The sequence below is a fragment of the Gracilinanus agilis genome, chromosome 4 (genome assembly GCF_016433145.1).
Source record: "Gracilinanus agilis isolate LMUSP501 chromosome 4, AgileGrace, whole genome shotgun sequence".
Classification (NCBI taxonomy): Eukaryota; Metazoa; Chordata; class Mammalia; order Didelphimorphia; family Didelphidae; genus Gracilinanus; species Gracilinanus agilis.
Genome location: NC_058133.1, coordinates 79,426,153 through 79,441,893, shown reverse-complemented (window position 1 = coordinate 79,441,893; position 15,741 = coordinate 79,426,153). Strand labels below are relative to the sequence as shown.

The window sequence follows — 15,741 nt, the reverse complement described above, 5'->3', positions numbered from 1 at the left end:
CTTGCAGTCAGGAAGACACATCCCCGTGAGTTCAAATCTGGCTTCAGATACTTACTAGCTATGGGACCCTGGGCGAGTCACTTCACCCTGCTTGCCTGAGTTTCCTCATCTAGAAAATGATCTGGAGAAATTACTGGCAAAGTACTCCAATATTTATGCCAAGAAAATTCCAAATGAGATCATGAAAAATCAGACATGACTGAAGTGACGGAGCAGCAACAACAAACCTTATTTCTAGGAGTTATAATTTCATCAGGTTGGTACATATGGTGGTAGTAGAGATCACTGGGCTTGGAATCAGGAAAGACCAGAGTTTAATAAGCCCTGCCTCTGCCTCTGGATAACTGGATGACCATAGGCAAATCCCTTAACCTTTCTGAGTGTCCAATTTCCTCACCTAGTAAATGAAGATAATAATAGTAATACAACCTACTTCAGAGGGTTGTTGTGAGCCTCAAATGAAATAATGTAGGTAAACCCTTGAATCAAATGGTATTTTATTATTGAAGTGACAAGACATCAAAATGGGAAGCAATTAGAAAATGTTGCCAGATAGTATATGATTAAACTTAAGGATGTTTGGGACAGACTGTAAGGAGTTAGGAGTTCTTAGAAGTGGCCTGGAGGAATTTGGAAGGAAGGGAGATGGGAGCCAGAACTTGAAGGATGGGTTGGATTGGGGCAGGAACATGGGAAGGGCATTCTTGGTGAGAACCAAAGTAGAAGCTGAGATTTGGTAGTCGAGGGATGGGGAATGAAATTAACAGTGAGAAGAGTGGCCTTTGGGTTGATATGAGGCCCAGTTGTCTTCCAGCCATTGTTTTGTTGTTCCATGGTTTGAAACTACTCAATTCTTGTTTCCTCTCTAGGTTTTGTTTTCTTTATCTGTAAAATGAAAGGACTGTATTAGATGCAAAGTGACAAATGTTCCACCTGTAAGCTGAATTGCCCCAACACTGCTGAATGCTTCCTGAACCATACTAAAATTGGGAAACAGCAAACTAAATAAAAATGCAGTAGAATGTAAATTATGTTAATATGTGGGCAGCCAGGTGGTACAGTGGATAGATGGAGTGTCCTGCCCAAAGTCAAGAAGGCTTATCTTTCTGAGTTCAAATTTGACCTCAAATACTAACTAGTTGTGTGACCCAGAACAAGTCACCTAACCCTGTTTGCCTTAGTTTCCCCATCTGTACAATGAGCTAGAGAAGGAAATGGCACGCCATTCCAGGATATTTGCCAAGAAAACCCCAAATTGGGTCACAAAGAATCAGATACAACTGAACAAGAAGCAAACATGTAGTGCATTGAGGCATGGGGGATAACACATCCATAGAGGTGGGTGGTAGAATGACACATGTGAACAGGAAGCAGATGACTCTGACTGGATCACAGAATACATGAAGATGGGGGATGTTTAATAAAGCTGGAAAGGCAGGTTGGAACCAGATTGCAAAAAGCTTTAAATGCCAACCAGAGTGATTTGCATTTGATCCTAGAAGTGATTAGGAGCCTCTAGAGTTTATTGATCAGGAGAGCAACATGGTCAAACCTTTGTTTCAGGAGCATGACTTTGGCAGCTCTACTGTAGAGGATGGATTGGAGAGGAGAAAGATGACTCAGGGAAACCCATTAGGAGACTATGCAATAGTCTGGGTGAGAGCTGATGAAGACCTGAATCAGGTTGATGGCTGTGTGAGCAGAGAGACAAATGTCAGTGAGTTTGCCAGAGAAGGAGGTAGAAAGGATATTTGGCAACTGATTTGATAGGTTGGGTGAGGGAGAAGGAGTTGAGGGATGATTCCAAGGTCATAAACCCAAATGACTGGAAGGAAGCCTTCAATAGAAATAGAGATGTTTGGAAGAAGGGTGGGTTTTGAGGGAAAAGATAATGAGTTCTATTTCAGATATGTTGTGATACCGAGGAGACATCTAAAAGGAGATGTGTAAGAGGAGGCCAGTGATGAAGGATGGAAGTTCAGGGGAGTCACCTGCATGGATATCATTCCAGACCATAATCCAGATCCAAATCCTCTGGCTTTCCTATGCCATGTTGTTCATTCTCGCCTGCCTCTCTATGACTCCACTTAGGGTTTTCTTGGCAAAGATACTGGAGTAGTTTTCCAGTTCCCTTCTCCAGCTCATTTTACAGATAAGGAAACTGAAGTCAATAGAGTTAAGTGACTTGCCCAGAGTTACACAGGTATTAAGTGTCTGGGGTCAGATTTGAACTCATCTTCCTGACTCTAGCCCTGACACTTTGTCCACTGAGCCATCTGGCTGCCCTATGCTGTACTGCTACTTAATATTTTACCATAAATCACAAAGCATCATTAAAATAAAGGAGAGGAATTGTCCACCCCTCCCTCACACCCACACCTACATACTTTACCTGGATCCTAACTGTCCTCATGTGTAAAATGAAAGGGGTTGGGCCAGATGGCCTCTAAGGCAGGTTCTAGGACCCAATGGTCCTTCCATCCATCCACTCTGGAGCTCCTTTCTCTCTATGTGTTGGGCATTACCACTTCCTGTATCTTGAAGCCAGCTGACTCAAGCTTGAAGAACTCTTCAGAGTGTACCACTCTCCTAAGTGACTCTGAAACCCCTCAAGCTCAGGAAGCTATGGCACCCAGAGCCATCTCCAGCGTCTGAAGCTCGGGTAAAGCATGCTTGTGTGACCTCTTACATTTATGCACAGGTGAAACATAGTGGAAACGAACGCTTAGGGCAGTCTTGAAGGAGATAACAATTCACATACACAAAAAAGGGATATGCAGCCTGAGGGACTTGTGCTGCTATGGAAAAAGGATCATGGGATTAAAGACAGACTGTTTTCAAAGGCTCAGTAAGTGGCAACTTTTCCCTCAGAGTCCACATGGTCTGGTAGAGAAACTCTGGGCTTTCTGGGGAACTTTCTTAAAAGGAATCAATCCCCGTTTCCTCTTCATCCAGTTTGAAAACATTTGCAAATGTCTCTCACTTTGGAATTCCATCCTTTTAGATTCTTCCATCCTTTCCTTCTTCCTTCCTAATACTCATCACCACCCCCCTCCCCCACTTAAGGAGAACAATAAAATTGTGTTGCAAAGCTCCAGAAATGTGCAGGGATATTATGCAAGGAATCTATGATCAGAAACAGCAGGGATAATGGCAGCATTAATAAATGAGCAGTGGCACATTTATCAAGACAGCCAAAAGAAGCCTCAAGTGCCAAGTCACCCTTGAAATGCCTTATGGGAAAGTTGGGTGCTTCAGTCCTGCTAGGCATCCCACCCTCATCCTCATCTTTTTGTGTCTAGGAACAAAGCCAGAATACCAAGGACAGGGGACGCCTACCCCCCCCCCCCCCCACGCTGTCAAAGTCTTGGAATAGTATCTGCCTAGGGGTCCCCAGGGCATATTGCTGCAAACTGCCTGGCACTGGAGTGACTCCTCTCTCATCTGGAGTCAGTGGTGCCTGGATAACTGGTTGAGGACTAACTACAGTTCATTCTCTGGTTTTCTTTCAATTTCTTAGTCATGATTCTCTTCCAACTCCCCTCTCCCCCCATCTCTCTGACTCTCTCTGTCTCTGTCTCTCCTTCCTTCTCTCTCTCCCCCCTCCCTCTCTCTCTATGTCTCTCCCCACTCTCTCTCCTCTTTCTTTTTCTGTCTCTGTCTCTGTTTCTTTCTCTACCCCCTTTCTCTTTCTGTCACTGTCTTTCTTTCTCTTTCAATCTATGCCTCGCTCTCTGTGTGTCTCTCCCTTCTTTCTTTCTTTGTCTGTCTCTCTCTCTTCCTCCCTCATCTCTAGCTCTATCTGTCTGTCTCCCCCTCTCCTCCTTCCCAATTCTGTCTCCCTTGCTCCCCTCCTTCTTCCTCTCCTCTATCTTCCCTTTCCTCCTCCTCTTCCCCTCTTGTCATTCTCCCTTCTCTCCCTCTCTCCCCCTTTCTGTCTCTCTGTCTCCCCCATCCCACCTCCAGGGGTTACTAAGGGCCCATGTATATTTTCTTCCACATGTATACAGCCCCACCCACGGTGCATCTCTTTGGCTGAAGGGTGACTTAGGCTAATTATATCTTCTAAGTAGAGCTGTTTCACTGGGGGTCTGGGGTAGACAACTTTCTGTATCTGCTGCAGACAGAACAAGAGGGAACAGGCCTGTGGTAAGGCTAAGGGAGCTGGGTTAGTGCTAGGAATTCTCTACTGGTGGAGATCCCCAACACAGGGACTAGGTCAGGCATGGAAAGGAAATCTGCTTTGGTGGTGGTCCATAAGAACTGGATGGATCCAAGGGGGTGTTTTCTCTAGGACTGTCGGGGGTTGTTTCAGGTTGACTTCTGTGGGTGGGGAGCTGGCTAGACACCCATCTTTCCACACAGGTGTTAGACTGCTATGACATGCATTGAAGCTGAGGCCCCGGTTCACCTCCACAGGTCACCCAGGCCCCCTCTGGGGCTTGGGGAGTGTTGGGTGGCCCTTTAGATGCAGCACTCCAGTCTTAGCCACTCTTGCAAAACTCACCAGTCTTATTTTCAGCCTCAAGTCTCTTTTTTAAGCCTTTCTTATATTCCTTGATATTTGACCTCTGTTTCTCCCTCCCTCTGCTCGCTGTCTACGTGACTGAGTGCTTTCCTCAATTTATTCAGCATTCGGTGCTTTTACACATGCATATTTTCCATGATTAATATCACAGCCTTTTTTTGGTCTTACTTAACCCTGTGGGGCAGCCCGGGTTATAGTAAGGGAAATGAGACAGTTAGACAAGATAAAGCTGTATTTGTCTTGGCCAATAAGAAAATCGATATCATGAGATAAGGCAGGGAACTTTCCCAAGCATAACAATTCTGGGCATCCTTTAGAAATTGTCAGTCTGCTTATTCTTTGATAATTGAAAAATAAACAACATAACAGAGAAGGGGCCTCTCTTCTGTTGTGAACTCTGCCAAAGGAATTTATTTATGCCTAGGGAAGAGAGACGAAGGCAGGGATTGGGGAGTTGAGGGAGAATCTGCTGTGTTTGAGGATCCAAGTTCATTAAGCATAGTAACACAGATGCTGGGTTTGGAATGAGAGGACCTGGGCTCAAGTCACCTCTTCCCCTTTTAGTTTGTATGGCCTTAAGGGAAGTCTTAACCTTTCTGGACCTCGGTTTATTCAGCTCTAAAGTGAGGGCTAGAAAAGATGGCTCTAAATCTACAATCCCATGATTCCCCAGAGATATGAGCCAAAAACTTGATTAGGGTTGGAGAGATGAGGGAGGAATGAAGGAAACACAATGACCTAGTGGAACAGATATCATTACAGGGAAGAGGAAGGCCAAAAGGAAAATGTTATTAAACTAGTATTATGGATCCTGACTCTCAAAAGGGTTTAATCATAAGCCTGGTGCACTGGGGACTTCTGAGTCATTTCCCATGAAGAACAGATCAGAGAACCCTCCAAAAAGGAAGGGAGAGTCCAAAAAGAAAGTCCAAAGGGCTTTATGTTAGGGAAAAAAACCTGTTTACATTCTGAACTTCTTCATTCTCTTTGACCCACCTCTCAAAGATACAACCTCCCAGTAACCTTCTGTGGGTCACTCTGCCACCCCAGCGATTGCTTATCTCCTTTGCTTCCATTTTACTCTAATCTCAACTGCCTCCTTCATTCTTTCTCAGCTGTTCTTCCTCTTTCTCCTATATTATCTCTTCTGATCCCCCTTCCCCCACTCAATGAATTAGAAGTCAGGGTTTGGCAGAACTCCATAGAAGTCCCCCTTCTTTTCTCTGATACAGTTTTCATGACTGCCGCTGCTGTGGATCTCTTTTCCTTGGGGTGATTTCCTCCTCAGACCCTTCCTCCCACCCCAGTTCAGCATATTCTAGCATCAGCCATGGGGTGAGAATAAGTGTGAGAGTCTAGAGCTAGAAAGAGTGCCAAGGAGGATCCTAGCAGAGACTTTGGAGTTTTGGCTTCAGCTTCAGAATCAGGGCTGGGTCCTGAATGAACCTCAGGGGAAGGATGGAAAGCGAGAAGAGAGCAAGGAAGAGGGAGAGGGAAGGCCAGACTGAATGGAGACCTGGACGAGTTGAAGGGATCACTGAGCCATGGGCTTAAAGCCTAGGACCCTGGGAGGAGAGCTAAACCTTCCATTGCATTCTTGACTCCAGAGGCTTGGAAAGATGTCAGGAGGAGGAGAACAGTTGTTAGTCCATAGTGAATTCTCTTTGCCTTTACCAATCCTTGCTGCCAAAGATGAACTCTCAAAGAAAGAATTCTTAACCTTAACCTTTGGCAGTGTAGCGAAGCCCACAGACCCCTTTCAAGAATAATGATGCTTTTAAAATTCATCATTTAGTAAAAATAAAACATGTAAATTGTTTTCCCATTCAAGTTCACAGATCTGAAATCTCTCCATGAACCTCAGATAAAGAATTCTTGTTTTAAAGCACAAAATAAAATGCATGTGGGATTTTTTGGTTGACTAGATGTTTTGTTTTTGCATCTGAGAATTGTCAACAATATCCCAAACTCTCTCACCCATTTTAGGGAACTCCCTTTACTTCACACAGTTTCCACCTTGCAACTGGAGGGATTTGTATGTAGGAAAGAGAAAAAGAGGAAGTCTCATTTGCTCCTCTTTGGGGAGATGGGGTAAAGGTAAGACTTGGGCTCTGGCAGGATTCTTAGCCTGAGCTGCCTGCCCCTCTTTTCTCAATCATCATGACAGCATGACTGGACCTCTTTATTTTTATTTTTTATTTTTTATTTATTTTTATTTTTTATTTTTAAAACTCTTACTTTCCATCTTAGAATTAACATGGTATATTGGTTCTAAGGCAGAAGAGTGCCTAAGGGCAAGGCAATGGAGGTCAAGTGACTTGCCTAGGGTCACACAGCTGGGAAGTGTCTGAGGCCAGATTTGAACCCAGGACCTCCCATCTCTTGGCCTGGCTTTCAACCCACTGAGCCACCCAACTGCCCCCTGGACCTCTTTATCGAGAGAAACAGGTATAGAAAATAGAGTAAGGGATTTGAGTTCAGGAAGACCTGGGTTCAAGTTCTGCCTTAGATAATTGCTGGCAAATCACTAAATATCTCTGGCTCTTTATTTCTTCATCTGTGAAATGAAGGGATTGAATTCTGTGGTCTTCAAGATTCCTACCATCTCTCAATCAATGATCCTAGAAAAGATGCTAAAGGTTCGTAGGCCTCTGCCCTGACTCTTTCTTATCAAAAATATTTGGTATCTTAATGTATCTTGAGTAAGAAATGGTATAATGGAGGTCCTAGGTTCAAACCCGGCCTCAGCCACTTCCCAGCTGTGTGACCCTGGGCAAGTCTCTTGACCCCCATTGCCCACCCTTACCAATCTTCCACCTATGAGACAATACACCGAAGTACAAGGGTAAAAAAAAAAAAGAAATGGTATAATGCAGTGATGGGCAAACTACGGCCCATGGGCCAGATGCGACCCCCTGAAATGTTCTGTCTGGCTGTGTGACATTATTCCTAATCTGATGAATACAATGAGTAGGATACAATAAAATGAAACTTTGAAAGAACTGCCTTAGAAACAGACTGACAGAAGAGCATTTCCTTTCCTTTGGCCCCCTCTTTAAAAAGTTTGCCCATCACTGCTCTAATGGAAAGAATCCTGATGAGGACATCTAGAAGTCTCAGTTCAAGTCTGGACTTTGGCACATACCATCTGTGAGACCCAGGCCAAATCCAATTAAAGGCCCAAACTTCTCCCTCTTTAAAGTAAGTAAGTTGAATGGGGTGATCTCCAAGGTAGCTACCAACTCAAAAATGACTTTGTAGTATCCATCAAGAGCTCTTAAAATGCCTTTAAGGCTGGAAAATCCCCAAATCCCAGGATCCCAGTTGCTTTTGGGACTAGGATTTCTACCAACCAGATGACTATAAGGAAACGAAGAAGAGAAAGAGGAGAAGAATTCTGGTCATCCCAAAAGATGGCTCTTTGGATAAGGTGGTGGTTGACCATTCTACTGCTCTGAGTTTTCAAAGACAAGTGATGATCTAAAAAGGAAGTGTTCTTACAAACGTCATTGCCTTTGTAAGCCAAATAGGTAGGTGCCTACATGGCATGAATTAAGACTTTAAGGGGCCTTCACCAAAATTTCTCCTCAGTAACCTGTCTTAATATCCAAAATTCCTTTCTGGAGATCATTTTAATTAGATAAAGGCATTCAATCATGTGGATTAATTCATCTGAATATATGATCAGGACTTAAAAAGAAACTCTGATCTTGTATCATTACTGGTCTAGCATAAAAACTGTTTTAGAGTGAAATTAGAGTTGTAGAATATTTCTCAGTTGTTTTCAGACATAGTTCTTGACCTGGGGGTCCACAATCCACCAAGATATCTGCCATATATGGCTATCAGGTGTCTTATATGGGAAAACAAATTATGTCTTTCTTTTCATTAACCTCTAAATGAAATTTAGTATTCTTTCAATTATTTAAAAACATTATCTGAGCAGGGGTCTACTGGCTTCACCAGATTGTCAATGGAGAGCAAGACACAAAAAGACTTAGGACCCTTGCCCTAGGGGATAGGAAAAAATGCTGGTTGAAGTATGGCTAGAGTAATAACTAATAAAGAGATGGTGCCCAATAGAAAGAGGTTAACATTAGGCTTGTCCCAGCCTGCCTGAGTGCTGATCAATATAGCTGGGAATTATCTCTTTCACATTCAGAAATATGCCCCATCATTTCAAAGAATTTGCAACAGGTACAATCTCTGCACCAGGAATCCTGGGACATGAGGCTGGGAGAGGATTTGGAAGAACCATAGTCTTGCATTTGGGTACAAGAAAAATCAATTCCACAACTATGAGACAGCAGAGGTGTGGCTAGAAAGGCAGGTGTTCTGAAAAAGATTTGAGGTCTTTGAACCACAAGCTCAATATGAGTCAGGAGTGTGATGTGGCAGCCAACAATACTTTTTTTAAAAAAATTATTTCCTTCTGTCTTAGAATCAATACTGTGTAAGCAGAAAAGGAGTAAGGGCTGGGCAATGGGGTTAAGTGACTTGCCCAGAGTCACATAGCTGGAAATTATCCAAGGTCATATTTGAACTCAGGACCTGGATCTCAATCCATTGAGTCACCTAGTTGCCCCTGGCAGCCTGCCAATGCAAGTTCTGAGTTCTTGATTTGCATCAGAATTTACATAGCTTCCAGGAACAGGACAAGATAATCCCACTATACTCTGCCCTTGTCAGTCTTCCCAGGGGTGTTGTGTTCAGTTCTGGATGCCATGATTTAAGAAGGACATTGACAAAGTGTCTAGAGCAGGGGTCGGCAACTTTTTGGCCATGAGAGCCATAAACGCCACATTTTTTAAAATGTAATTTCATGAGAGCCATACAGTGTTCACAGTGTGCGCTCCTGTAACAGCGCCTGAAAAAAAATGGACTTTATGGCTCCTGCAGAAAGAGCCATATCTGGTCCTCAAAAGAGCCAGATATGGCTCGAGAGCCATATGTTGCCAACCACTGGTCTAGAGGAAGGACCTTGAGTTCATGACATGTGAATAACAGATGAAGGAAATGGGGATGTTTAGTCTGGAGAAGAGAAGACTTGAAGAGACATGATAGCTGTTTAAGTATTTGAAAATCTTGCCATGTGGAAGAGAAGATATATTTGTTCTGTCTGGCCCCCAAGGGCAGAACCATGGACAAAGGGATGAAAGAGATAAATATAGCTTGTTGCTATATTTGTAAAAATACCTAACAATTAGAAGAATTCCAAAGTAGAATGAGTAGCCTTGAAATGTGGTGGGTTCTTCTTTCATGGATCTCTTTAGGCAGAGGCTAGATAAACATTTGTCAGGTATATTATAATAATAATAATATTCTTTTCTTTCTGGGTTGAACTCAGTAGCTACTGATGTCCCTTCCACCTCTCAATTTCTGTGATTCTATGATCACATTGTTGTTGTTCAGGCATTTCAGCCATGTCAAACTCTTCATGACCCACTTTCAGATTTTCTTGGCAAAGAGATTGAAATGGTTTAACATTTCCTTCTCCAGCTCATTCTACAGATGAGGAAACTGACTAAAGGATTTATAGTTGGAAGGGGTCTTAGACTAGAGTCCAACTCTCTCATTTTGTAGATGAAGCAGCAAAGGTCCAGAGAAATCAAATGACTTGTCTAAAGTCACACAAATAGTGAATGATAAAGCCAAGATTTTGAATCCAAGTCCTCTGACTCCAAATTCTAGCACTTCTGGCATTTTTCTGAGAGAGTTGTGCTAATATTTGCATCTAATGAAGAGCTCTTTTTGTTCTTGTACTTGGGGATCCAGAGTCTGAGAATGAATAGCTCAGCTTCTGCCCTTAGCCAAAGGAAGCAAAGCTCATCCCTCGTTCTTGTGGTGGGGCCAGGACATCTTGTTTCCTTGGAGAGGTTTATGTGATCTAGTGATTCATTCTCTCCAGGAACTCATTAAGTCCCAGACTACTCAGAAGCCAGATTCTCAGGCTAAACATTGTGTAGTTCTTCAATATGAGCATCTCCATTCCCACTCTCACCATCTAGATAGGGACTATTGGTCACCTCCCCTGGACACGGTGGGTTGGCCTCCCAACTTTGTATCTATACAAGTGACTAATTGTTCCCACTGTCTTGAGAGGAGCTGACTGATGAAGGATGGGATCTTGGCAGAAAGGACGTCTGAGCTGATGTCAAAATAAACCTGTTCAATGCCAGCCTCTTGGAAGTCCAGAGGAACATACAGGGTGGGAATGAGATGTAAGGAAAGGAAGAAAATCAACATCTATGCAGTGAAATAAGAGAAAACCATGGCCGAAAGGATTATTTTTAGGTATTATTTTTAGTTTAAGTTCCTTAGGTATCATTTCCCAAAGAGCTGCCCAGATGATTTTAAAATGTCCCTGTCACATTAGGAAACCAACTGACACAGAAAAAACTGTGATGGTGGACAGGCAGGCCCACCTACAGAAAACTGGTACTAATGGAAACCCAGAAATAGTTATAGGACATATAAAGATGTAGCTGGAAGAGAACCCACCCCCACACCCACCCCAACCTTTCCACCAATGTTGCTGGCTGATTGGATTGGCTGAAATGTCAATGGATCCTAGTTTAGCCATTGGTGACTAAACTGGCACTGGCTAGTCTAATGCTAATTGAACACTTAGCCAGCCAATGATGGGGGAGCACAGGGGTGTCTGAGGACACTGAATGCATACTACTCTTCCCCCTCCTCTCCTTTAATTGATATTGTAAGAAAGTCTTTGGCAGCAATTCCAGTATTCAAAGCATCTTCTATTGTTCTGGAACTAGTCCATCAAAGCCTTGTACTGTTGTTTCAGTGTCTCTCAGGTGACCTTTTAAGTAATTGGAGATAGGAGTCTGGGAGAGGAGCCCTGGCTATTCCCGAATTGGGGAATGCCCCAGGATAATGACAGCTCTGGACCAGTCTTTTTTGCCTTTTCACGCATGAGAAGGTAGCAAAACAAGGTTCCTTCCATAAAACTATGGAAAGGCAGAGACATCCAAGGTTAGAAGCTGAAAGACCAGAAAGGAAAGAATGAATGAGATCCACTCCAAATTACGTTTATTATAGACCCACTTTTCACAAGGGAAAGTTAGCCTGGGGTAATGAACAAAGAGCCAAGTCTCAGAGTCAAGTCTTGGATTCAGGTTCTGTCTCTGATACATACCGGTAAGTTACTTATCCTGTTCAGTCCCTAGTCAATCCTCTGAGACCCTAAGCTTCAGAGCAAGTGCAGATCTACATTTGGTAGCAGAAATTTCCTCATAGGAGAACTCCCGATGAATTGATCCAATGAAATCACAGGTTTAGACCAAAAAAAAAGAAGCCCAAGACGCTAACCTGGACTGCTGAAACAAACAGCAGAAAATCCCTGTCCCCAATGAGCTAACATTTTTCTGGGGCTGGGGGGAAGGAGGTAGAAGGAAGGCAGCATTTACTCAGCTAAGGGAAATACAGGATAATTTGAGGGAGAAAGAACTGAGTACATAAAAAAAAGACTCCTATGGAGGGAGATACTCAAACTAAGCCTTGATTCCTTAGCTGAGCAAAGGATTTGAAAGGGTAGGAATGAGGAGGAAATAGCTTCCATGCATGAGGAAAAGCCATGACAAAGGGATGGAGGAGGTAGAGAAAATATTGAGTTTAATTAATGAAGAGACACCAAAGAAGTTGGCCAAAGAGAGACAATATGGCTCAGTGGACTGAGAGTTGGGTCATTGAGCCAAATCTCTGGGCCTCAACTTCCTCTTCCATGAACAGAGAAGGTTGAGTGAGTTGACTTCTTAGGACTCTTCCAGCTCTAAAAGCCTATGACAGCATCTTAGAAGCCTGTGAGACATTGTAATGGGTAACAACTAAGTGTTCCTGGCTTCCATGTGAGCCACTAATTGATGCTGCAAATTAACAATGATGGTCAAAGTTGCCTCAGCTGTAAGCAGTGTCAGAAGACACAGCATATGATTTAATTTTACTCTGATCTCATTTTAGTCTAATTTTTTAGTGCTTTTCAGCCCCAAGGCAATCTAAATTTCCATTTTATTATTTTTTCTTTTGAAGTGACAATGGGTTCGATTACCAGGCAGGCAGTTTAGGTGTGAGTAAACTCCTCTGAGGGGATAATCAGAGGTGAAATATGATTTTATTTTGAGACTCTAGCCCATATATATACTGCCTTATGCTTCTTTGGCAGCCTTCCTTGGAGATTTTCAGAGTCCCTTTATTTAATCAAATCATCTCAGCATTAAAGCAGCCTGGAGAAAAGCTTACAAGTTGCTGTTTTTACATTTTTCATTCAGGTAAAGACTAAATAAAAGATGTCTGCCCCAAGTGCTCATTGATGCTAGCCTGCCTTTTATTAGTTGGCAGTGTTTACAATGAGCAGCTGGGTGGCACAGTGGATAGAGTGGAGGGCCTGGAGTCAAGCAGACTCATCTCACTGAGTTCAACTCTGGCCTCAGTCACTTATTAGCTGTGTGTCCCTGGGCAAGTCATTTCACCCTATTTGTCTCAGTTTCCTCATCTGCAAATGAGCTGGAGAAGGAAATGGCAGACAGCTGTAGTTATCTTTGCCAAGAAAATCCCAAATAGGGTCCCAAAATGTTGACATGACTGGATGACAAATGCTTAAAACAGAAGGGAGAGGAGGGAATAAGGAATGCCTCGAAGGAGGCAGTAAACTCTTGGTCTACTCTAGGATATCATAGAGGGATTTTGACTCAGTAAAGGGCTGAATTGATTGACTTCTTATGATGGTATGGAACTCCCAACTCCAATTCTATCAGTATAAAATCCAGGAGCAATGGGGAGAAGTTGCAAAGAGGCCAATTAAGGCTTTATGTTGGGGGAGCAATGAACAACTGGAGTCATCTGAAAGTGGAATGGGCTATCTAGGGGGTCTCACTCCTTTTAGGCCTTCAAGCAGAGTCTGGCGTGATATAGAGGGGGGCTGCTGTCAGCAGAGGCATCTTCTCCTACTCCACATGCCAGCACAACCTGTCTCACTCCCCTATCCTGTCAGAATTCCTTCCCAGGAGCTTCACGGTCACCTTTCTTCTTGACCCCTTCTCTAATTCGCATTCTATGATAACAATAACCACAATAATAATTCATTTTATCTAGTATTTTATAGTTACAAAACCCATAACACACAATGACCAAGTAGAACAAAAAGAATGACTTGTCCAAGGTCACGTAGTAGTGATGATAATAGTAGCATATATGTATACACACATATATATTGCTTTAAGATGTGCAAAGTGCCTTGCCAATTTAATCTTGTCTTTGCAACAGCCCTTAGAAGCAAATACTATTTTAAAATTATTTTTATTTTGATAACAAATTTCCACATAAAATTTCCAAAGTTATATGATCCAAACTGTCTCCCTCCTTTCTTCCTCCCCCTATCCTGGAGCTGACAAGTTATTCAATCTGTGTTATACATGTATGTTCATGCAAAACATATTTCTATATTATTCATTTTTATAAGCGAATAATTTTATAAAACCAAAATCCCAAAACATATACCCAAATAAACAAGTAATAAATCATATACTTTCATCTGCATTTGTACTCCAACAGTTTGGTAAATGCTATTATTATCCCGATTATGAACTGGAAATCAAAACAGAGGTAAAATAATTTGCCTAATATCACACAAATAATAAGAGTCTTAGGCTAGATTTGAATTCAGGTCTTCCTGACTCTAGGTTTAGCATTCTATCCACTACTTGACTTAGCTACCTAATAAATGGTAGCTTCGAATCTTGAATTCAGGTCTTTAGACATCCCATTATGCTACACTGTCTCTGAAGATGAGCTCAGGACTCTAGGGGGTAATGAAGAAGAGCTACTTCTCACAAATAGCTTGGAGAGCTCTGGTCAACTGTATTTCCAAAGCCCCTTGTTTCTCTGTGATTCTAAGTCTAGGCTTCTTTTGCACAGGGCATGTCAAGGGCATCTTGAATTCATGGCCGCTCAGATTCTTCCTCCCTACTCCAAGCATCCCCTCTCACACTTCACAAACTCTTTTGAGAACCCAGGACATTTGAGAGAGATGCTTCTGATTTCAAGCCTGCTCCAACCAATGCACTTTTCTCCTCTTGCTCTCTGGGGTCATGTTGATCAGGATCTTCTCCAAAAAAATAAGTCCCTTCTTGTGTCCCACATCCCACAGCTGTCACATATCCCCTTAGTTCTGCCCCTGAGGAAACAATAACCCTTAGGTTAAGGAGGGCAACAAAAAGGGAGTGGGAAGACGCTGAGGATGGCAGGGCTATTCTTCCTTCCCCTCTGGTATTCATATCCTTTTAGTGCATTCACCTTGGGAGCTCGCAATCTCCTGTTAACAATTAAGAGACAGCCATTTATGCTACCATAAGACTTTATAGCATACTTTGCTTAAATATGTTAATGAGGTATTAAAAACAATATAAGTCTTAAAAAATCAAAAGAACCCACTACATAGCCAACCACAGAAACATTAAGTAACATTGGTTTAAGCTGGTTGACCTCTTTACCTTCTCTTTCATGCTCATTCCCTCCATTCCCTTAAATAAAAGCAATTGCCAAGTCTTGTTGACCCAGAAACATCTATCATATCTGTCTCTTCACATGGCAGCTATGTCTTACCTGGACCATTGAAACAACCTCCTAATTGGGCTCCCTGCTTCCTGCCTTTCTCCTTCAATAATCTATCTTCTGCACAGCTGCCAAATTGCTATTCCTAATATTCAGTCTGGCCATGTCACTTTTCCTGCTCATAGACTTTCAGTGGTCCATCTCGGTGTAAAATCTATCTCTGGTATAAAATATAATCTCTTCAGCCTCACATTTGGTTCCAACCTACCCTTCCAGGAACATTCCATATTACTTCCCTTAAAAAACTCAACATTCTAGGCAAAGTGGCTTACTAGCTTTACCCCAAACCAATATTTGATCTTATAATCAAATGGCATAATATTTTTAAAGTGCTTAGCAAAGTGCATGGCACATAGATGGTGCTTAATAATGTTTATTCTCTTTCTTTCTCTTCCTACCTCTCTGCCTTTGTGCATAAGATGTCTCTTATACTTGGAATATAGTCTCTTCTGCTTCTAGGAATCCTTAACTTCAAGACTCAATTTCAGTGAAATCTCTTATGTGAAACCAATCTGTTCTTTCTCCCTCTCCCTCCCTCTTCTCCTCTCTCTCTCTCTCTCTCTCTCTCTCTCTCTCTCTCTCTCTCT

The 15,741-nt window shown here is 42.5% G+C and overlaps 1 protein-coding gene across 1 annotated transcript in view; it reads left to right on the top strand.

Annotated features, from left to right (window-relative positions):
- The first annotated feature begins 1,542 nt into the window (after nt 1-1,542).
- Nucleotides 1,543-15,741, top strand: part of NMNAT2 (nicotinamide nucleotide adenylyltransferase 2) — a 97,461-nt gene continuing 83,262 nt past the window's right edge. Inside the window, exon 1 of the mRNA XM_044674902.1 lies at nt 1,543-1,717. Within this exon, the coding sequence (XP_044530837.1) occupies nt 1,543-1,717 (175 nt within the window). The remainder of the gene's footprint in view (nt 1,718-15,741) is intronic.